The 25,084-nt window shown below is 45.1% G+C and overlaps 1 protein-coding gene across 1 annotated transcript in view; it reads left to right on the top strand.

The window, feature by feature from the left end:
* LOC147700858 (uncharacterized) overlaps nt 1-25,084 on the top strand; it is a 642,530-nt gene that overhangs the window by 387,517 nt on the left and 229,929 nt on the right. The window contains exon 5 of the mRNA XM_086928515.1: nt 18,940-19,088. Coding sequence (XP_086784641.1) covers nt 18,940-19,088 — 149 coding nt within the window. The remainder of the gene's footprint in view (nt 1-18,939; nt 19,089-25,084) is intronic.

Here is a 25,084-nt window from a genome sequence, read left to right as displayed (position 1 = left end):
CATACGGAGTCTCACGCGGAGCAGTGCTATTGTGACGTCCCCATCAACGTGGGAGAGCTAGAAAAATATTTCTGTGGAATGCTGGCGCAGGGGTAATTCTAAAGGTGAGGAATCCACAGGCAGATACTGTATCTACCTGAAAAAGTGCTACCGAAGGTAAGTAACTTGTTCGATAGAGCAAGGTCTAGATCCCGTCCACAACCTCCGTTTATACTACTTACTAGCAGCCCATCCCGACGTTGTCCGGGAGCAATTAGGCTTCAGGGCCCCCGCCCGCCCCGACGTTGTCCGTGGGTCCCCCGGAGCCTTCCTCCATATATTGCAGTTTTATACCTCCATGTTTACTTTGTACGCTTTTGTAACCTGCACACGTCACTTTTTCCTCTTATACCTCTATGTTTACTTTCTACGCTTTCGTAACCTGCACATGTAACTTTTTCCTCCTGTAATGCACCGTTTGGCTCACTTTTGTAATGCTCCGTTTGCTTCCTCTTGCTCACGATGTACGCTTTTGTAACCTGCACACGTAACTTTTTCCTCCTGTAATGCACCGTTTGGCTCACTTTTGTAATGCTCCATTGGCTTCCTCTTGCTGACGATTGTCATTTTTTCTTTATTTTTCCGCCGCTCACCGCTCCTAACTAAATAAATAAATAACCTACCTCATCCGCCGCTCACCGCTCCTCCCCGCTTGTCCGCCGCTCCTCACCACCTGTACGCCGCTCCTCCCCGCGCCATGTCCGCCAGTCCTCCTCGCGCTCCTGGACGCTGCTCCTCCCCGCGCTCCTCACGTCAGGACGCACGTCTCGGCCAGCGCTTCTTCCAAGGGACTACTTTTTTTTCGGTAAATTTTTTAAATAACGTATATTTATTAGGTTTATATAGCCTATGTCCATCTGCACACTCTGACGATTTCAACGATGTATCGGGTGTGCGGATTGGCGCTGTGGTTCCCGAGTTTACCCGCCTCAAAGGTTCAAAGTTCTTCCTTTATAATAGTAGTATAGATAACCGTACTCCAGCTCTTATACTATGACTAGTAACTTCCTCGACGAGAACTTCAAAATGGTCTCTTTAAATGTTAAAGGTCTCAACCATCCTATTAAGCACAAAATATCCAAAATGATCTGTACAAACTTAAGGCTGTTATCCTATTGCAGGAGACAAAAAATCACCCATAAAGAGATGGCGTCACTCGCCGTAGCTGGATTAGTGATGTGTTTTGCTACCTAGCGATCAACAAGAAAGAGGTGTAATAACCTTGATAGCCAAAAAAAATCAGGCCTTGCAGTGGAACTCCATATTGAGGATAATGACGATAGATGGATACTGTCTAAACTCCCAAAACGCAAACTCACTCTCTGTCCTCAATGTATATGGGCCTAACACTGATGATCCAGAATTATGGGACTCCTTCTCATCTCTCAATCCCCACAATTGGTTTCATTATTACGGGTAGAAACCTTAATCCTCCTGCAGATGTTACTACTCGAAAGCAGTATTTCATCCCCCTAATTCACACAAGTGTCTCCTAAGCTTTGCTCAAGATTCAACATGTAGGATGCTTGGAATCTACTACCCCCACCCACATAACACATACTCTAGAATTGACTAGCTCTTGATTTTGGAAACTTTTACCCATCTCATTCACCAAACCAACATTCTACCACCGCGGATTTCAGATCATTCCGCCATTACCCTATCCCTCCTGGGCGCAAACGCGAAACGTTATGACAAAACCTGGAGATTTAACCAAGAGACCATCAAGGATGCTGCTTCGAAAAATATTATTGAGAACACAGGACTAAACTACATTAAAGATAATTCAGACATAGCTGTTTCCCCTAACATCTGCTGGGACGAGCTTAAGGCCGCAGTTAGAGGTTTATTATTCGAAATACAATGCAAAATCAACAAAAACCTACAATAACAAATGCTTGTATTTGCTTTGTTTGCCATAAATTGGCAGGGTAGGCCCAGACATGGGCCCCTTGTTCACTTTCCCACTGGATTCCAACTAGCCTAACTGATAAAGATTGTTACCCAGAAAATGGTCCCAGGATGCTTGTTTCCGGTCCATAGAAGACCTGGCTTGGCAGTTTGGGCTGGACTTTTCCCATGAGGAACAGGGTCATGGTTGATTTGCATATGTTTGGGTCTGAACTGGGGTGACGAAGTGAGCTAAAGAACGATGATGGATTCAACCCAGATCTATGACTGGGAGGGAGTGTCTGAAAAGTTTCAGCGCTCTGTCCGTCATCTCCTTGTGTTTGCATGTCACTTAGGACCTTGATTTATCTCATGACTATATTTTGTTTGTTTTGGTCTTCTTTACGGCCCATATTGTGTCATGTATACCTATACAAATGTATAGTACAGTTTACTCGCCTGCCCTACCTGCGGTCAGTACTACTGTTCATGCATACTGTTGCATGCCTCCTTTTTGTTTGTCTTTTGTCATAAAAACCAGTAAAGCTTTTTAAATTAAAAAGAACATCAAAAACAATCTTATATCACAAGTGGCCAGTCAGCCGAGCAGGGTAGTGGCAATATATATATATGCTCCAAGGCAGAGATCACCAAGTTTGCCCCAGTATTGGAACTTTCATAGATTCCCATGTTTTTGTATCATTCCCCGTCGTCGGAATGGGAGTCTCGGTAACAAAAATACCATAGCAGTAGGTAGAAAAGAGAAAGAAAAGGCCTAGGCCTCATTCCCTTTTTTAGCATATCCCCCTCTTTTTGTAAAAGAGACCAAACTTAGGCATCAGCCAATCAGAAGAGCCTCACCCCATAGAACCCTCCTGAAGGAACCTCCGAGCCTCAGATTTTCTATTGCACGTTGTGCTTAGGGAGTCTCCTTTGAGCGCTGCTCATTTCATCTCTTTCAGAGGTTTTTCTTCAAATTTTCTCTTCAGGATTTAGAAGAGGATGGCTGACAAAGAAAAGAAGAAGGCCCTTTTCAAGCCATGTTCCACCTGTGGCAAGAAAAGGTTTATGGAGGATAAACATAAGGATTGTATCTATTGCCTCTATCCGGATCATAAGGCAGAGGACTGCAAGATCTGCTGTACTTTTTCTACCAAGACCCTGCGAGATCGGGCTGGTAGACTTCTGACCTGGCTTCAGAAACAGAAGGAAAGGAAACATGGAGTTTTCAGTGACAGTGAGGATTCTTCGTCAGCTGTGTCATCTAGAAGGTCAGTCAAGAAGGGTAGGGGTTCCCCTTCTCCTTCTATGGAACATCCTTCTAAGGCCACAAAAAAGACCCCCAGAGAGTCTGAGAGCCTAGGTCCAGGCAAATCTCCTCACCATAGTGAAAAGGAGAGGGTAGGACCTTCTAAGGGTTTGAAGACTGATCCAGCCTTCAAGAAACCCCCTTCCCAATCTTCTGACAGAAGTTCAAAGGCCTCGACGATGAAGGCGTCGATGACGGAGCTTCCGTCGACGAAGAAATTGAAGCCAAAGTTAAATTTGGTTCCGTCAACGGGCTCTTCGATGGAACATTCGGCGACATAGAAATCGTCGTCGAGAAAGCGGCATCGTCGACGCCATCACCCTCGTCGACGACGATGACGACCTCGACGACAACAACTTAAACAACGATGACGGCTGGATCGTCGACGATGAAATCGTCGACGACATCGACGACGCCTATCTCGTCGATGAGTGTACAGGCGTCCGTGAGGCATGTTCCGTCGACGGAGTCGACGACGTCTGCACGCACAATGCCGTCGTCGACGGAACCGTCGACGATTTTGGCATCAGAGAAAAGGATCACTATTTCTGTCACAAGGATTACGCCGGAGATGACATCTCCTAGGAGAGTAACCCCCTTGCCACCAGATCTGCTATTTGATGAAGAAGAGTCAGATGAGGATGATCAGGACTCATATGGCTACGCTAATAGTTCCTCTCAACTTCTGGTCAAATGTCAGGAGACGGACTCTGAAGGAGGGTATGACCAGGAAGGTGGTTATCATCACCAAGCTGCCCAATCACAGCATTATTCAGGTCAAGACATGAATACGCTGCCATCCTCTTTCCTGCAGGACCTGCATAAGATGCTGCAGGACTACAAATCTAAGGCTACAAGGCCGGTTCCGGCTCCAGTAGTGCCAGCAGCTCCTGTCTCGGCTCCTGCCTCAGCGGCTGCTCCTGAATTACCAGTTCAGGCATCCCCTCAGCGACGGGCAACTATTCCGCAAGAGCCTTCCACGCCTGCAGGCGGCCATGATGATTCCTCGGAGGAGGATCGTGATTCGGATCATGATACTGATCAAGCTACTGAATGGGATGACTACATCATTCCGGACCCTCCATCCCCATGTCCGGATCCGGTGGATTCTCCGCCAGCGGATAAAGGGGGTTTTTATCAGCTGATGGAAAGAGCGGCTGGCAGGTTCAAGTTGGCTATGCCTGCGGTGGCCACGGAATGTTCCTTGTATGACTTCAAGGAACCTTATCGGAAGACGTCAAGGTCCATACCTATAGTGAAACATCTGTGGGAGGAAGGCCTTAAGGCTATGAAAAACCCAGCAACGGTAGTCCCAGTGCTACCGCATCTTGATAAAAAGTACGAAGCACCTGACGATGGGCCTGCTGCCTTAACGGGCCACCCAAGATCGGACTCAGTTATTTTGCAAGTGGCGCAGAGGAAATCCCGCAACCCCTCTGCTCCCTTAACAACTCCTCCTGACAAGGAAGGACGGAGATTGGACAATGCTGGGAAGAGATTCTCGTCGATGGTGAGTCTTCTGGTGCGAGCTGCCAATGCCCTGGCAATATTGGGCAGATATGACCGCCAGCTTTGGTGTGATGTTGCACCGTTCCTGGATCAGCTTCCTACAGAATCGAAATCAGAGGCAAAAAGATCTTGCAAGAGGGGGAGGCGACCTCGATGGAGATCATTGACTGCGCCACAGCGGCTTTTCGTTCGTTGGCTGGGGCTGCAGTCCTCCGTCGCCAGGGGTGGCTGAAGGCGATCTGGTTTCGACCCGAGATACAAAATAAGGTCCTAGATCTTCCCTTTGATGGGGAAACACTATTCGGAAAGCTAATTGACGACACTCTCCAAGGCATCAAAAAAGACGTGGAGACCGCCAGATCTTTGGGTACGCTTCAGTACCGCAAAACTCCTTTTAAAGGATCCAAGCCAGAGGTACGAACTACAGAGGATCCTATCAGCAACAGCGATATTCATCCTACGGCTCAGGATCCCAGCAATACCGCCAGCCTTATCAACAAAGGCAGGGCCAATCCTCCAATTACTCCAGGCCTTACAACAAAGGGAAACAGGCTCAACAGGAACGTGATACGTCCAAGCGACAATAGCGGCCTCCTGGCTCTTCCTACTGTTACCTCCTCCAAGAAGTCATCATTTGGAGGCAGGGTATCCAAATACCTTCCGAATTGGTCCAAGATAACATCGGACCGTTGGGTGCTCAACATCATACGGAAAGGCCATACCTTTGAATTTACGCAAATCCCACCACCCAAGCCCCCTGAAGCCATTCCATCGAAACACCTGCGGCTTCTGCAGCTCGAAGTTCATCAGATGCTCAAGAAGGGTGCTATAGAGCCGGTTCCCTCCGACCGAAGAGGACAAGGGTTCTATTCCAGGTTCTTCCTGGTAAAGAAGACGCTGGAGAAATGGCGCCCCATTTTAGGTCTCAGGGAGCTCAACACCTATCTCATCTCCCTGTCTTTCCAGATGGTCTCTCTTCAAGACATCTTGTGGCTCATCAATCCGGGGGATTTCATGGCCACGCTCCATCTCGAGGATGCGTACTTTCATGTACCGATTCACCCAGCACACAGAAGGTTTCTACGATTCACAGTAGCCAAGAGCCACATTCAATTCAGGGTTTTACCCTTTGGTCTTCGCTCAGTCCCGAGGATCTTCACAAAGGTGCTGGCGCCGGTAGCAGCATTCCTGCGAAGGAACCATTTTCAAGCCTTCCCCTACCTGGACGACTGGTTGCTGAAGGCCTCGTCCAGGGAAGCAGCGCGGGACGCTGTTCAGGCTTCTACAAACTTGTTTCAAAATCTTGGACTCACTTTAAACAAAGACAAATCATCCCTGGTTCCGTCCAGAAAGGCACGCTTCCTGGGAGCCTTCCTGGACTCAAATCTCACAAAGGCTTTCCCAACCCTGGAAAGGAGGGAAAAACTACAGACCTTGGCTCGGGACTTACAAAAAAGAAGGTGTCTTTCAATACGCCGCTACAAATCTCTGCGGGGAGTAATTTCATCATGCATACCTCTGATTCCTCACTGCAGACTGTGAATGCGTCCCCTGCAGGAACAACTAGACATCCAATGGAAACAGATTCACGGATCATTCGACGACAGTGTGACCGTCACTCCAATGATGAGAACAGCGGCCTTATGGTGGACAGATCAGAGAAACTTGCCCCAAAGTCTATCCTTCGTAAGCGATCCGTCTCCTCAAGTAGTAACAACAGACGCGGCATTGGAGGGTTGGGGAGCAGTGATGCAAGACCTACATGTCAGTGGCCATTGGTCTCCTCACGATCGACGGCTCTTGGAACTAAGAGCGATAAAATTGGCTCTACAAGCCTTTCTTCCTCGCCTAGGAGGTTCACAAGTGCTCATCAGAACGGACAACACCACGGCCATGCATTATGTGAACAAGGAAGGAGGAACCAGATCTCTTCCGTTGTCGCAGGAAGCTCAACAGATCTGGGAGTGGGCGATCCTTCACAGGATATCGCTGAAGGCAGAACACTTGCCAGGAGTTCTAAACGAGAACGCTGACAGGTTGAGCAGGTTATCCTCAGTCAGGCACGAGTGGGAGTTGAACCAGCGAATTCTAGAAGAGGTCTTCAGCCAGTGGGGCAGACCAGCAGTGGATCTCTTTGCCACACCGACTAACAGGAAATGCCGGTCTTATGCAAGCAGGCTTCACCACCGAGGATCATTGGGGAATGCGCTTTCGATAGCCTGGTCAAGGACATTTGTCTTCGCCTTCCCCCCAACCCTCTAATCCCGCGGCTCATCAGGAAGATCAAGGTGGAACCATGCAGGGTGATCTTGATAGCCCCTGCTTGGCCGAGACAGTTCTGGTACACAGAACTCCATCTGTTGTCGCTAGCTTCTCCTCTTCCCTTGAGGACTATTCCAGATCTCCTCACAATGTCCGAAGGACAGGCTTGGCACCAAGATCCACAGTCATTACACCTGACAGCATGGCTCCTGAGCAGCGAGAATTTATGAATCTCCCCATCTCAAACAAAATTAAGTCCTCTCCCAGGCGAGGGCTCCTTCCACGAACAGGACTTACAGCTTTAAATGGAAGAGATTTTGTATTTGGTGCAGGAGAAGGAGTTGACCCCTTTGCTTCAAAGCCTCATCAGCTTCTACCTTATCTTCTGTCCCTGGCTAAGTCGGGGCTGGTCCATTCTTCCATAAAGGTTCATTTGGCAGCCATTTCAAGATACAGACGGTCTGGGTCTGGACCTTCGTTGTGGTCTTCCAGGATTGTTAAACAATTTCTTAAGGGCTTGTTCCGGATCTATCCACCAGTGACGCCTCCGCCTCCTACTTGGCACCTAAATCTAGTCCTCACTCAACTCATGAAAAACCCATTTGAACCAATTCATCATTCTGACATGAAGTTCCTTTCATGGAAATTGGCTCTCCTTCTCGCCCTTACATCTGCAAGACGTATTGAAGAATTGCAGGCTCTTACAATCCAGGAGCCTTTCCTACAATTTAAAAGGAACACTGTTATCCTGAGAACTAACCCTAGGTTCATACCCAAGGTACCCTCGGACTTCCACTTGAACGAGCCGGTTATTCTGAAAGCTTTCTTTCCTCAGCCGGCTACACCAGCGGAGAGATCGCTGCATTCTTTGGATGTACAACGATGTTTAAAATTCTATTTGGATCGTACCAAGGGATTTCGGAAATCCTCTCAATTGTTTGTTGCTTTTGGTGGTCCAAGCAAAGGTCTCCCGCTGTCAAAACAGGGGATGGCGAGATGGATTACAAGTGCCATTCCACATTGCGATACTGCAGCAGGGAAACCACTGACTGGCAGGGTTCGGGCACATTCCACAAGGTCAGTGGCTTCTTCAGCAGCCCTCTTTGCAGGGGTGCAGATTAAGGACATTTGCAGAGCTGCTACCTGGAGCAGCGTCCACACCTTTACTAAGCGTTACTGCTTGGAATCCTTACAGCAAGAGGATGCGGCAGTGGGCCAGGCTGTCCTGAGGAACCTCTTCCAATAATTGGTGAGCTTTCCTTTCTATCCCACCTACCGTTATTTTGCACATTTTGTATCTTTATGTCATGTTGGCTATTACAAAGTATTTATTACACAAAATGTGGTTTTTTATTGCTAACTGCTTGCTACTCTGATACAAAAGCATGGAAATCTATGAAAGTTCCCATGCGCCCACCCACCTCCCCGAGGAAAGCTCAGCCTACAACAGATATGGTGACTGTTACACAACGCTACGAAAATCTGAGGCTCTGAGGTTCCTTCAGGAGGGTTCTATGGGGTGAGGCTCTTCTGATTGGCTGATGCCTAAGTTTGGTCTCTTTTACAAAAAGAGGGGGATATGCTACAAAAGGGAATGAGGCCTTGGCCTTTTCTTTCTCTTTTGTACCTACTGCCATGGTATTTTTGTTACCGAGACTCCCATTCCGACGACGGGGAATGATACAAAAGCATGGGAATCTATGAAAGTTGCCAATACTGGGGAACCTAAGTTACAGGTAAGTAATTTGTTTTCTTACTAAGGAGGGACCAAGAAGATTGTTTGCTGAAGTAGCAAGCTGGTCTTCCAGTCTCCCCCATTTGCCTGAAGAATATCAAGAGCATAAATTAAAACCAGCAGCAGAGCCATTTACATTTCGTCAGAAGCACTAGACAATTCATATATAAGCTACAATGTTGCTTCTTTTCAAGAATTCCTAGGAATCCAGACCTTTTGCAAATCCCAGCGCCCAAAGGAGTTACCTATAAGACTAACCCAGAAGATGAGACCACCCTTGGATAGACTTAAAGAACCCCTCTTGCAATGAAAAAACTAATTGTACTACAGTGGCGCTGTCAGATAATGCAAAACTTTAGAGTGCTCAGGTGAGCGACCTGTCCATTAAATGTATTCAGGACCATTAATGCTCAAAGTGTTCGGAGAGAGGTATGATGGAGGGAAGAATTGAGCTACTATTTCGAGAGGTAATGAAAAAGAGAAGAGCCCCATACTCTATTTCATCCCATATTAGAAATCAGATTAAATATCTAATATAATAAACAGAGAAAATTTGTGGGTTTTTTTAGATTTCATGCACATCTGTAATATTTGAAATCCTATACTTCGGAAAGGATCACTTTCCTTTACCCAGCTTTAGAGGATACATTTGGAATTACAGTTGTGAACTGGTACTGTCAATCCAATGTTGTTTTTGATTTTGTCTGTGCTACCAACATCAATTTGATGAGTGGGGAATTGGTGTAAAAAAAGAAAAAATAGTCAACCAGTTTTACCAAACACCCCTTTTCCCATGTAAATATCCAGGATGATCTAGCGAAAGGTGTAGCAGAATTCCTTTTTTAAAAATAGCTAAGGGTCCCAAAGGTAAACCATACTTTACAAATGACGTAATTAGTGTAACCTGGCATTTGGAGAGTCTAGACTCCATCAGATACAGAGAGCTATACATAATTCTACCAACGATAATTGGGGCTGGATATCCAAAGGACTAAAACCCATTGTGAATTCAGAATTTAAATTAAAATATTGTGTAAAATCTCATACCAAACATATCAATAAGCAAAAACGAAAATCTAAATCCCACAAATAAATCTGAATCTATACTATTCGGCTCATGGAATAATACTAGTTTTCAAAGATATAAAGAGTAAACATATTTTGCATTTTTTCACAGCAATTTGTTGCTGCTAAGTAGCTTGGTGCACTCTCAGCCAGTCACTGATTTCCATTTTCTTCACAGCCATGTGGTAGCCTCAGAAAACAAGCATTTGCTATGCAATTGGTCTCGCCTTTGGGACCTGATATGTATTTAGCTATAGAGCACATTAGCCTGGGTGATGAAACATCTAATGTTCTTTACTATGGAGGGAAAGTAAGCACCAGACTGCGTGACACACCAAGTATGGGAACACATGGAGAGAAATATTGCCTTTCAGTGGGAAATGAAATAGTCCAAAGCTGTTTTAATTATGAAATCAGGGCCTTCAGTGGGTACATCACTGAAAATGCAAGTTTTGAAAAAAATATTATTGTCCGCCGGTGCTTGTGGAGGACAATTTCTATGGACTGGAATCTAGAGAATGCTAAAGTGATTCTGGTATTTTACTGACCTCTGCTGGTCGTTTTCTATCGTTTCTAGAGGCCGTTGCCAGAAAAATTAAAAAAAGAAAGTCCCTCAGCCAAAAGCAATTCTGGTATTTTGCTGACCTCTATGGTTGTTTTCTATCAAGACAGTTAAATAAAGGCAGTTGAACAGAAAAAAAATCCCTATGCGGAAGCAGACAAGTCCTAGAGCTGATCTCCAGAACATATAAAGCACATACACATATAAGTATATACTAAATATATACAAGAGGTCTCGAATGCTCGACCTAAAAAGATAAACAATGTGGGTGGGGGAAGGGGCTTCCAGCACATATAACAGCTAAACTAGACCTTACTGTCCAACAGCCTACCATTTGTTGAAGGGTTCTTATTGGTTTCAACTGACCCTGCAGCCATTCCTGGCCATATTGTACTAATTAACATGTACATAAATCCCTCAGCCATGAAGAAAAAGATCACTTTAAAAACATAATAGAGGTTCTTGGAGACATAAGTGCCTTTAACATTTCTGCAAAAATTATTCCGACAGGTCATTTCACTTTAAAACTTCATGGTTTCAGCCTCAGAAGATATTTTGATGGCCAGGGCTCAGTATGTGGCCTCCCTTGCTGTCATAAAGCTTGGTAAAGTACCAACTCTTACAGTGCGTAGCTTTGGTCTTCCAGGCTTGAGCGGGGGACTCAATACAAGCTAGCTGGGTTTACAAGCATTTCAAAGAATAAGGCAGTGAGCTAGAAATTGACAAATTCTTTGACCATTTGTACAGCACAGTCTTTAAGCATAGCATTAGCACTGCCATCCATGCGGAGATGAAAGATGTTCAAAGCATCATCCTTGATGATGCTGATGACAAAAGCCGGTTATCACTCTAGGCCTGGCTGTAAAATTGGTAAAAGGCTTTCGGCCAAATGTATGACCGGTTTTTGCAGTTGCAAAGTGATTGTTGGCCCGTTTGCATCCACAGAAAACGTGTGGCCAATGTACCAACCCTATTTTGCGAGTCGCTAAACAATTAGCGACTCGCAAAATAGGGTTAGCGACTCGCTCCCAGAAAGGGGCGTTCCAAGGCCACCCCTTCCTAATAGCGACTCCAAAACCAAGGTATGAGTGTAATTGCAATCGCAAAACACTCGCTGTTTACCACTTTCTCAGAAGGGTGGTAAGGCACTCGAAAACGGAGAGGGGTTCACAGGGGCCCCCTTCCCCTTTGGGAAAGCCTGCCCTTTTAAATGCATCCCATTTTCCTTTAAGGAAAATTGGCTTCATTTAAATAAAAAAAACTGCTTTATTGTCAAAGCAGTCCCAGATATGGGAGTCTGCTGACCCCAGCAGCCCACCCTCCGTGGGAGTGCTAGTCATTCTCCAGTATTGAATCTTTCATAGATTCACATGCTTGTATCTTCCCCGTCGTCATGGTGGGAGTCTCACGGTAACAGAATGACTATAGCAGTATCATAGAGTAAAACACTGCATAGAAAGTCCCATAGGGGACCATATTATTTGGTTGCCAAACCTCCTTATTATTTGGACCAAAACTCAGCCGATCAGCTGCCAGCCCTGACATCACACTCCCCAGCAGAGCCATCATACCTCAGATTTCCAACCGCCTTTGTATGAAGAGGAGTCTCCCTGAGCTCTGCTCAGTTTGGTTCCTGTGAACTTTTTACCTTTCTCAACTAAAAGTTTTCTTGCTACTGGATTGAGGTACTGTGCTATTTCCTTTACCTAAAATGGCTGAAACCTCTAAAAAGAGGCTTTTCAGGCCCTGCAGATCCTGTGGAAAACCTAGACTATACTCTGAGGATCCACATAAGGACTGCTTATACTGTCTCCACCCTAAGCATGTCCCTAAAGACTGCAAGCATTGTAGAACCTTTTCGGCTAAGACTCTGAAGAAGAAGTTGATCCTCAGACTTCCAAGAAAAGAAAGTCTTCTGCTGCTGAGGAGAAAATGATTGCTAAAAAGCAAAAAAAAAAAAGAAAAAGAGGCTTCTTCATCTTTGCCTCAAACACCGTTGAAAAGATCCTCTGTTTCAATGGAGGTGTCATCTGCTCCTTCATCCAAGGTAGGAGTATCTCCAGCTGTAATTCCTGTCAAAACGACAACGACACCGTTGACGACGACTTCATCGACGATTTCGATGACGACACCTACGTTGACGACAAAGCCAACATCGTCGATGAAGGGTTCGGCTTCTATCTGGTCGATGACTGCGCCGTCGATGACAACCTCGTCGACACCATCTGCGAGGACGGCACCATTGACGTTGACGACATCGTCGACGATAATCCGAATTTCGTCGACGAGGAGAACTTCGGCGACACATTTTAAGTCTCCAAAGACAAAGCCATCCATTACTCTGAAGTCCTTCCACCCGTTAGAGGGCTCATCGAAGGCAAAGAAATCTACTGACTTTACCAGTTGGACCAAGGTTTCACCTGCAACTCTGCTGGAAATGCAGTCAGAGGATGAGGAATCTGGAGTATCTTATAGTCTATCCCAGCTGCAGATAAAAAGTCAAGACACTGATGATGAGGGGTTCCAGGAAGTCTTTTCTTTCCAAGATCGTCCAGTGACAGAAAAGAGATATGAGTATTTTCAACAGTCTTACGACTAGAAGAAGAAGAAGTACAGCAGGAGGCGAGAGAGGAAACTGTTTCTATGCCAATTTCCCTGGTAACAGATCTTCGCCATATGATAAACGACTACTATTGTCGTTTCTCAGAGGCTAACACTCCCGCCTCAAAGTCTGTAACAAGTCCTGTCCAGGTTCAAAAGGCTCAGCTTCCACCTCTACCTACGCCTTCAACTCAAAAAATGTTTTTCACTCCTATTGTTACAATCAGAGATGATCTAATAGAAAGTGACGGAGATCAACCAGAGGAAGGTGAACTCCTTCAAGACACCCCAGTTGTGACAGAATGGGATGAATACGTTACCATACTATGCCATCTCTAGCAAATTCTCCTCCTCAAGATATTGGGGATTCTATGATATCATGGTGAAGGACTCAAAAATATTTGAGCTCCCGCTTCCAGTCAAAGAAGCAGAGTGTTTTCTTTACGACTTTAAAGAAGAATCACGAAAATCCATCCTGTCAATCCCAATTATAGATTTCTTTTGGGAAGAAGGGTTAAAATTGATGAAGAACCCAGCCTCTGTCGCAGCCTCGGTGCCGAGGATAGAAAAAAAGTATCAGGCACCTGAATCCTCTCCGCCGTGTTTAATTGGGCATCTTCGGCCGGAATCTGTGGTGATGCAGGCAGCGCAATGCAATTCGAAAAATCCGGTCTCAACACTGCAGCGCCTCCGGATAAGGAAGGAAGACGCATGGATGGAGCGAGAAAGCGCTTTGCTATGCTGGCGGCAGCAATTAGGGCTGCAAATGCCTTAGCTCTACTCAGTAGATACAATCGCCAAATGTGGTCGGATATAGCTCCTTTATTGTCACATTTGCAGAAGATAAAAAAGAAGAGGCAGCCACCATAATCCAGGATTGCTCCATGTGGCTTCCATCGATATAGCAATGGATATGTCTTTGCTTTCTTTTCGACAGATTGCAGCGGCTGTAGCGCTGTGAAGACAGGGATAGCTTATAGCCACTTAGTTTAGACCAGAAATCCAAACAAAAATAATTGACATGCCGTTCGACTGAGAAAATCTGTTTGGTAAGCACATTGATGAAGCCCATCAAGGCCGCCACTGATACGGCACGGGCACTGGGATCTCTGCAATAAGGAATGTTTCAGTCCTTTCGAAGGAGAGGGTCGAGAGGACAGTATACTCAGAGACCAGCATATCAATCTGGCAGATATCAGCCTTACAATCAACAGGGATATCGCCAGTCCTCAAGTGGTCAGCAGTTTCGTTCCTCAGGTTCCTCGTATCAGCAGCAGACAAGAGGAAAACCATCTGCAAGAGGCAAGTCTCAACAGACTAATAGCAGACAGTGACTTCAGCATTGCGCCCACCACCTGTTCAAACTTCAACAACCATTATCTAACTCTATTTTACCAAGCATGAAAGTCAATTACAACGGACAAATGGGTTTTGGATATAATCCATCAGGGCCATACCCCGGAATTTATACAGAAGCCTCCAAATCAAACTCCCATCCTCTGAAAACAACGGCACCTGTCCGCTCTCAAAATGGAAATGTTATCTCTCTTACAAAAGGAGGCAATAAAGGAAGTGCCTTGTCCTCAACTAGGGAAAGGCTTTTATTCGCATTTCTTTCTGACAAAGAAAAAGCTTACAGGGAAATGGAAACAGGTAATGGACCTGAGAAGTTTGAACAAATTCATCAAAAAGATTTCTTTTCGCATGTTATCCCTTCAAGAAATATTACTACTTCTTTGCTGAGGGGACTATTTGGCATCCTTGGACCTCTTAGATGCTTTTTTCATATTCTGATCCACATAAACACAGAAAATGTCTTCGCTTCATGGTGGCAGCGCCACTACCAATGCAAATTCTTGCCATTCGGTCTGAAATCTCAAAAGAGCCCTGTCATGGTGGACAATCAGAAAACACTTAACAAAAGGTCTGCTATTTGAACCTCAGCATCACAGTTATGTAATGATGACAGACGCATCTCTGCAAGGTTGGGGGGCACATCTCCAAGAATTAGAAATTCAAGGTCATTGGACATAAAGATAATCTCATCTTCACATCAACCTACTAGAGTTAAAGGCAGTGTTCTTGGGATTACAGGCTTTCTACCCAGGATCAGAGGTTCCATGGTTCTGGTCAGCACCGACAGTATGACTACCATGTTTTACCTACTAAAACAAGGGGGTACAAGGTCATAACTTCTCTCAAGACAAGCACAGGAGATTTGAAGGTGGTTACTTCTCCACAACATCTCGCTGCAAGTGCAGCACATTTCGGGAGTGAACAACTCAAGGGCAGATGCTCTCAGCAGATCTCCAAATGTTTCTCACAAATGGGAATTACATCAAGATCAACTTTTCCAAGTCTTTCTCCTATGGGGAACCCCATCACTGGACCTTTTCGCGTCAGTTCGCGACTCAAAAATGCAAGCACTTCGCAAGCAGATTCCATCAGAAAGGATCGTGGGTCAATGCTCTCCAAATGTGCTGGACAGGAATGTTCGCATATGCCTTTTCTCCATTCCCTCTAATTTCAAAAGTGATCCGGAAAATGAAATGGGAGCCGTGCCACTTGATTCTCATAGCTCCAGCATGGCCGAGACAAGCGTGGTACTCCGATCTCCTCAAGCTGTCAGTGGCACCCAGGATTCAGTTCCCCCTCTCTCAGAATCTATTTCCATGAACAAAGGCCAAAGTCTTCATGCAAATTTGAAATTGCTCAATTTATCGGCATGGAACCTCATGAACATGAGTTTCAATCTTTGAATATTTCTCAGGAATGCAGAGAGATTCTTTCCAAATCACGGGCGATCTCTACAAACAAGACCTATACGGCAAAATGGAGGAGGTTTTGTCAATGGTGCGCATCTCAAAATCCTCATCCTTTTAATATCTCTTCAGAACAAATCCTGCCATATTTTTTGCATCTAGCTAGAGCAAAACCTTGCCATTCTTCTATAAAGGTACATTTGGCAGCTATCTCAAGATATAGAAGACATCCTAACCGTCCACATCTCTGGTCTCAGAGAGAAATAAAGGAAATTCTCAAGGGACTTTTCAGGACGTTTCCTCCAGTTCACCGCCCAACAGTCTCATGGCAGCTTAACACGGTTCTAGCACAGCTCATGAAGTCTCATTTTGCACCGATACATAAAACGGATTTGCAATTCCTCTCATGGAAAACGGCTGTGCTTTTAGCTCTCACTTCAGCAAGGAGCATAAGTGAAAATAAGGCTATCTCGATTTCTGAACCTTTTCTCCCATTTCGCCCTGACAAGGTTGTCTTGAGGACAAATCCTAAATTCATCCCTAAGGTTCCATCCATATTTCATCTCAACGAAGCTGTGGTGTTACCTACTTTTTTTAAGGATCCTTCGTCGCCTGCTGAGCAATCTCGACATCTAGACGTCAAAAGGTGTCTAAAGTTCTACATTGACAGGACGAAGTCATTCAGAAAAACAAACCAGCTTTTTGTAGCATATTCTGGTCCAAGAAAAGGGTTGGCACTTTCAAGATCCAGTATTTCTAGATGGATTTCTTCGGCTATCTCTTTGTGCCATGACAAAGCCAGTAATCCTCTCCACTCCAGAGTACATGCACATTCCACCAGAAAAATGGCAACTTCTACGGTCCTATTTGCAGGAGTGGCACTGCCAGAAATTTGCAGAGAAGCAACGTGGATAAATGTGCACACTTTTACTAGACACTATTGTCTAGATACAGCATTGCGAAATGACACAGCAGGGGGACAAGCAGTTCTTTGCCATCTATTTCATTGAGGTATTGTTCAAGATTTTATATATATATATATATATATATATATATATATATATATATATATATATATATATATATATATATATATATATATATATATATATATATATATATATATATATATATATATATATATATATATATATATATATATATATATATGTGTATATATTTGCTTTTCTTTCAGGGTTATGCTCTCTTGATTTATTGATATTCTGTTTGTTCAACAGACGTGATTTGTGTAAAGTTTGAAAACTATTCTAAGATTCTGTTTATTTATATACAAAAATAGGAGCAGAGCCCACAGTCTGTGAGGTTCTATCCTAAGCAACACATCTTCTATACGTACTGCTCGTTATTCTGATACAAGCATGGGAATCTATGAAAGATTCAATACTGGAGAAAAAACTAGTTACTTACCTGTACACTATGGTTCTCCAGTATTATCTTTCATAGATTCACATGCGACCCTCCCACCATCCCCCGTTACTCAGGTAGACCTCTTATCTCTAGATATATCCTTGGCTCTCACTCTGGGCTGGAAATCTGAGGTATGATGGCTCTGCTGGGGAGTGTGATGCCAGGGCTGGCAGCTGATTGGCCGAGTTTTGGTCCAAATAATGAGGAGGTTTGGCAACCAAATATTATGGTCCCCTATGGGACTTTCTATGCAGTGTTTTACTCTATGATACTGCTATAGTCATTCTTTTACTGTGAGACTCCCACCATGACGACGGGGAAGATACAAGCATGTGAATCTATGAAAGATAATACTGGAGAACCATAGTGTACAGGTAAGTAACTAGTTTTCTCCCAATGGGGTCGAACATTGCGACAGCCTTATTAATATTCATGAGGCATGCAATTTGCCAACCCATTGGGAATAGCAAGCAGTGTCTCAGACACTGTTGTACATAGCATTTTGTGTCACGCAGTTTGCAAGTCGCAAAATGCCCCATTGTCCCTTTCTAGCTTGGCTTGGATGGCAATGCATTAATCATGTGCCTAAATAATTTGCTTGACAAACTTATTTGAGGTGAGCAGGTTCAGAGTGGCACTGGTGTTGTAGGGTGCTGTGTATAGGAGCTGTTCTCCACCTAAACCTACCCAGAGTTCTTGCTTCCTTCTTTACATAATTAATGTGGCATTATGTGGCAGTCTAAGCCTGAAATCGCATTGTATATAAAAGTGAGCAAGGCGGAGGCTTCCGCCGAAACGCGTCTTCTAGCAGCTTTGTAAAATAAAACTTCAACCTTGAGCAAACTCACGGAGTCGGTGCCATCCTTTATCTTGAGGAAGTAAATATATATATATATATATATATATATATATATATATATATATATATATCAAAACAAGAAACGGCTCCTGCTGAGATACTGGGACCCAATGAGGGCTGGCGTACACTCCGGCGGAGCATGCCGGTAATCAGTTATCCAAATCCTTTTGCAAAAGTACACTCTCAGGAAACTGAGTCACAAACCACGAATGCTGGAACACAGGTTTATTCCACACAACGCGTTTCGCCTTGCGGCTTGATCACGTGTATATATATATATAGAGAGAGAGAGAAAAATTTCCTTAACATTTAAAATTGTGTGGTGTGCAGATTCTTAAAGCACGTGGAATTAACAGCTAATTTGAAAATGTATTCTCAGTTGTTGATTTCAGTTAGAAAGAAAACGTATGCCTTGTTTCTTCTCTTACCCTGGCGAGGTGGGTTAAATGAGTTGCTGCTTTGACAGTCAATACAGTTGTTTTGATTGCTTAATTCTCTAGGGTTTAATTGGCTTTAAAGGCATTTTGCTCTGGGGTGAGAAGACGTTCCTAATCTGATGCTTTCCAGTGCGTCCATGTTCAGAACTTTTCATCATACACCTGTAGCTCACACTTTTTTGGCATCAGTACATGTAAAATAAAAAGCATAATGAAGCTTTCATTCAATCTTGCATTAAAATGCACATATTCCTATGATAGCAAAGTAAAGTCCAAATTTTTTTAAAGACACAAAGGCGGGTGTTATTGCTCCACCATTTAATGTTTGCTCTTGCTCATCATTATTAAAATCATGACTTTCCTTCTCTACCCATCGCGAAAAATATGCTTAGTATGAGTAAGTGCTTATGTAATACTAGGTGGCAATTTGGAGGTTTAAGTAGAGAACTTGAATGTTTAATTTTGTCACATTTCTCTTTAGAAAAACAGACATGTCCTTCAGAGTGGATATCCTACAGGCATCACTGTTTCAGTTTCTTTAGTTCCAAATTCTTGAATTGGGATTCCAGCTTGAAATTCTGTAATTCCCGCAATGGTACCCTAGGAATATTTAATGATACAGATGCACTGGTAAGAAATGTAAAATAATTTATCTTTTGCTTGTTTCTTATTTTTATAAATGTATTAGTTTTTTCTGTTTTTAATTCACATAATTTTACTGTCAGATCAAATTCACAGTAGATATGTCTAGTCTGTACAATTCCAAACCTGATGTCACTATACTTATCCATTAGCACTATATTTTGTCTTTTCAGGTTTGATTTATCGATATTTCTATATAGCTTTTCAAGACACCAGACGGTAAAGCAAGTGTTCCCTAAGGTGGGGAGGAGAATTTCTGGCTTTGCAATTGGTTGAGTGCCTTTCTTCATTTGTTTTTATTAGTTTTTGTTGGAAAAGCTTACTGGCTCTTAAAGAAACCATTTATGACTATTTAAAAATGTTACTCAAAAGATACTTTTTTTGGTTTCACCAATGGGCTGATAAGAAAAGCAGATAGTTCTTTAAAGCACAAAAGAAAGCAATGTCATGTATTTTCAGCAAAGACAACATGCAAATTGTTGGCGTATTTTCTTTTTTCATTTTTTCACCCATTCGTCCACACTGCTTTTGTCTTTTGCCACTCCTTTAAACAGAGTTTTTTCTTTTATCTGATAAAAATAGTCTTTCTATGACCTCTGTACATTTAAAATTCCCAGCATGTGGAGATGCAATTGGCCAAAAACGCAGAAGATGTCATGCAGGAAATCGAACACAACCTGTTGTCCCTCAGTATCTGACCATGTTCAGCAATTTAGCATTATCCTGTACCATAATAATAAACATAGCCTAATGTTAAAACAAAGCTGTTTGAAAAAAATGAATCTGATAGAGAAATCTAGCTGCAGATTCCTTACCTCAAACTGAATCTGGACGTTTTCGAGCATTACCCCTGTGTTCTAGTAGGTGGCGTCATTTGGCTCTGCATCCGTGCTGGAAGTGATATGCCTAATGCCTATATAAGTGCCAACCCAGCACGCTGACGTCAGATCTTTCCTTTCCATGACAGATAGCGCTGATCCATGAAGAGCTACCCTCAGTTGCTTATTGTCTAACTTTTTTTGAGAGATTTCTCTTCTGGGGATAGGCATGTCGCTAAATAAACCTACTGGTTTCAATCCATGTGGTAGCCATTACAGGCAGATGTCGGTGAGGCAGATGTCTCTCTTGACTTGTCAGTGTCGCTAGAAGAGGTACCATGACTCCAAGACCTCCGAGGACTGGCACACCATGCACCCGAAGTCACTGAGAAAGCATTCACTCAAGCTCCTTGCTGACCGACGTCAGATGACCCCATGATGTTCAAGTTCCCAGTCACGCGGAGGGTCTCAGGACTGCTCACAGAGCCACACGCAGTGGTTTTCGTCTTATTCAAAATCCTCAGGTAAGTCAAGAAGTCATAGAGATCTTTGACTTTGCCGCACCCACCTAAAACCTCAAAAGAGGCCCTGGCTCGCGTTTTGGCAGAGCCTGAGACAGGGTCTTCTCCCCCATTCCCTGATTTCCTAAAGCCAGAGTGACCCCCACCAAACTGAAAGAATTCTGTGAGTCCATGCACCTCATATTTGGGCCGCCCCTCTGGAGTACCCCACTTTATCCCCGCTGGTAGGTTTGCCCTCCGTGCCAGTCAGGCAACTTTGATCCTGTGTTGGATCCAGAGGAGCACCACCTACAAGACTGAGACTTTCCTTGACACTTGCTCCAGTACCAACGCTCCTGGCGCTATCAATGCCCCATGGCAGCGCCATCCCCACTGTCATTCCTGTCTCTGACACAGAGCCGGAGGGGCAACGTCTGGCGCTGACCAAGGTCATGCTCTCCGGTTTGGTGCCAGTGCCATTCAACAGGCTTGTAGAAGAAGATGAATGGATGGGGTCTGAGGACACTTAATGATACCATCATCCCCTGGACAATACTCCGGATAACTGGTATGAGGAACTGGTGTATGCCAGTGAATTAGAATCCTCATCCGACTGCAGCTGGGTCTCTCCCCCTACCATGGTTACGTAGGACAGTGCATTATTCACAATGATGGTGCATAGGGCGGCTGATGTCTTGGACCTTTAGTTGCCCTCAGTGGCACTCAAGACAAAGAATATGACTTGTTACAACGCGAGTCATTACAACGCGGTTGTTACAATGACAGCGGTGTTACCACGCAATGCCATTACTACACAAGTCATTACATCGACATTATAAATGTATAATTTACCATTCCAGCTCCAGCCTACGTACCAGTAGGGAAGGTGTTGAAATATTAAATTACAGTATTCCTAATTTTAGCGCGCCATCTACTGCAAGTCAATGGAATGATTCGCGTAGTAATGGCTTTCCATGGTAAAAACGCGGTCGTTGTAACGACAACGTTGTAATGGCATCACGGTTTGATGTCCGCAATGTAAAGGTCGCCTTCCATGACAAATGTCTTGGTAGAGGTTCTTCATCTGGGAGTTGCCCCATCTGAACCCTCACTCCCCTTTAATCAAACCCTCACAAACGTCTTACCCGAGGTCTGATCCAAGCCTTGCAGGGGCTCCTGTGCACAAGACAATTACCCGCCATCTTCCCCTGCCCCCCTCCACCCTCAGGACCCCAGTTTCATTACCCAGCACCGCACTCTAGAGAGCTTGGTGATTCAAGCCTCCACCACTTGGGTCAATTCTGATGCTTTCCCTCCCACTCCGCCATATAGGGAATCCAAGAGGCTTGCATACCTTTGGGAAGGTGGACTGGACATGACAGCTTCGGTGGGTACAGCGAGTTCGAGGCATGTGGGCTGCTGAATTCATATCTGTGCATAGATCGCCGCCTAGTGTTGGGTCCGGATGATTGCACATTGTTGTCCTGGAACAGTCTTCGAAGTATCACGAGATAGGTGACTCCTCCCCTGGACTACAGTGCGCATGGGCATCCTCTCCATCTTCAGATTGGTTTTTTCCGCCATTGGGTTCGGATGTTACTATCTTAGCTCAAGTTAGGAAAACTTTCTACAAAGCCAAAAGGCTTTAGACTGCGTCGGTATCGTTTCGTTCGGTACCGGTAACTTTGTTTAATAGGACATCGAGGAATCAGACGGTTTCTTTCCACACTTGACCCGATCTTCCATCTGAAATGGAAAGAAGCCATTCAAGAGGTGTCCACTTTGCAATGCAAAATACCCGCACATCGATGTCCACCCGGTGTGCAACAAGTGCCTGTCCCCGGATCACAATGAAGCCAACTGTATGGCCTGTGCCCGGTTCAGGTCGAAGAAAACTCTTCGTATTCGACGCGCGGCTCGATTGGAGTCGAAGAAGTCAGCGCCTGTTCCCGAAAACATCTTTGGGACCGAAGACGAGGAGGTCGTTGATCTGGAGGATCAAGACTACCGCTCCGATCTGGCTTCGGGCCTTGACTCCGAGTATGACGCCGAAGACGAGGAGGTGCAAGAAGAAGACGAAAACGTCATCGAAGAGGTAGGAGACGACGCAGAGGCCCTTGGAGCCGTAGAAGATAGCTCAGGTGAGGAGCTAGGCCCATCCGGCTATACGGGGGCCGAAGATGACGCACTCCATAAGGCTCAGGTCCATAAGGCACTAGGCCTTACCCGAGATCTACAGTCTAGTTCTACAGCCCCGCATAAAAGCCCGGCTTTGAACATTACTAAAGAGCCATCGGTTTCAAAACCGCCATCGGTCGATCCAAAGAAATCGAAACCGAAAGCATCAATGCCAAAACCGAAACCAAAAGTGCAACTAACTCTGGTTGGCTCCAAGGCCTCAAACACCTCGGAGCCGAAGAAAAAGAAAATGGCCGTCGATGCCGAAAAGCTCAAGAAGGTCATCGAACCGACGGTTGGGGCACCGAAGACCAAGGTCAAGGCTGTCGAACCGCCAAGGCCGACGCCAAAGGGAGTCAACGCACACAAAAGACTCGAACCGAAAGACGGGATCGGTCCTCGGTCGAGGCCTGCGGACAAGACGAAGACTGGCTCCAAGGATCCTGTCGAACGCGGCCCAGTGCATTCATAGCTAAAGAAGTGTTGGAGTCACTCCAACGCATCAAGGACAAGGCTACAGCGGTCGGGCCGAAGAAGGCCCCGGCACCAAAGCTGGTCGAACACGTTCAGACCGCGTCGACGCCGATCAAATTCGGGTTGCCACCCTCAGTGCTTCCGAAGATGTTTGTGCCAAAACAAAGTATCAGCGCCATTAAAAAAGTGTCGACGGAATTTGAGGCTACAGAGGAGCCTGACGAACAGGAGTCGAGGTCATTCATCGACTCAGAAACTGGTAGACTCTCCATTTATAAGAGGAAAATCATACCAGAAACACCTATGGAGTCATATAAGATTCCCTTGAAGAAGAAGAGGGTTTCCACAACGTCACCAGCTCTTGTGGAACCCCTCCATTCCTATGGACAAGAACCACAAAATGTTTCCCCAACATACTCGGATGTGGATGCAGGGGATGACGAACATGAAGATGGCCTTTATCATGTGGACACTGATCCTGATGATCAAAACCAACCGTGGGCAGACCCAGCTGACCCGAGGGATCCGCAGACTGTCCCTGACACTCATGCGTACAGTGTGAAAACATCTCCTACTGAGGACACAACTGCCTTTAACGCCCTTATTGAAAGGGCATCCAGTAATCATGACGTCAAACTTCATGCTGACCCTGTGGAGGAAGACTTTCGGGTCGACACCTTTTCCACTTCGGAAAGAACAGTCAAAACACTGCCTATGCTAAAAGGGGTCCTTAAGCATGCTAATGACATTTTTAAGGACACTACTAGAGCCAGGGTGTTAAACCCAAGGATTGAAAAGAAATATAAACCAGCACCTGCGGACCCTGCTTATATAAGGGGACAGTTACCTTTGGACTCATTAGTTGTTTCTAATGCACGTAAGAGAGCAAACTCCCAGACTACAGGTGATGCTCCTCCTCCTGACAAAGAGTCAAAAGTTCTGGAAACTTCAGGAAAAAGGGTGGCTGCGCAGGCGGCTAACATCTGGCGCGTTGCCAACACTCAGGCACTCTTAGCCAGATATGACAGGTCCCATTATGATACCCTTGAGACACTGTTGCACCACCTACCAGATCAGTACAAGGAGGGTGCAGAACTACTAATGCAGGAGGGGAAGGTTATAACCAATGCTTCCATCAAGTGCGCGCTAGACGCAGCTGACACTGCAGCCAGGGCCATCAACACTAGCGTTATGTTAAGGAAACACGACTGGTTGAGAATCTCAGGGTTCAAACCTGAAATACAAACCTCTATCCTCAATCAACCAGCTAACCCGGACTTCTTATTTGGACCTGAGGTTGACACCACCCTTGAAAAAATTAAAAAGGATACAGAGACTGCAAAGTCTATGGGGGCTCTGCAGTCACAGCAGTTTCGGGGTGGCTCCTTTCGTCGCTCCAATACTAGGGGCCCCTCAAGAGGTCAGTCCACGCAACAGACACAGTACAATAAAGGAGGTACACAATCCACCTACAATAAAAACAACTGAGGTGGATATCGTGGAAACAACATCAAGGGCAGAGGCTGAGGAAACAACAGTTCCAGATCCTCTGCCAGTAACAAACAGTGATGCCCTGTCACTGCCCCCCGACCATATAACACCTGTCGGGGGGAGACTACAACAGTTCCTGCCAGTCTGGAAATCCATCACCACAGACAGGTGGGTGAGAGACACGGTACGGGTATTGTCTGGAATTAACATCCACTCCACCCAACATCCCACCAAGACACCGTCCTATGTCCGCAGAGCACTTGCACTTATTGCAGCAGGAGGTCGTAAGCATGCTGCAAAAAGGCGCCATAGAGCTTGTGCCTGTAGAAGACCAAGGCTCAGGGATGTACTCTCTGTACTTTTTAGTACCCAAAAAGGACGGGTCTCTCAGACCTATTCTGGACCTCACTCCTCTAAACAGTTACATTCTGTCAGAGCATTTTCATATGCTCACCCTACAACAGGTTCTGCCATTACTCAGTCAGTGAGACTTCCTCGCAACGCTGGATCTAAAAGATGCGTA

Source organism: Lissotriton vulgaris, chromosome 7 (genome assembly GCF_964263255.1).
Source record: "Lissotriton vulgaris chromosome 7, aLisVul1.2, whole genome shotgun sequence".
NCBI lineage: Eukaryota > Metazoa > Chordata > Amphibia > Caudata > Salamandridae > Lissotriton > Lissotriton vulgaris.
Note: the sequence above shows the minus strand (reverse complement) of the source record. Positions and strands in the feature narration are given on the sequence as shown.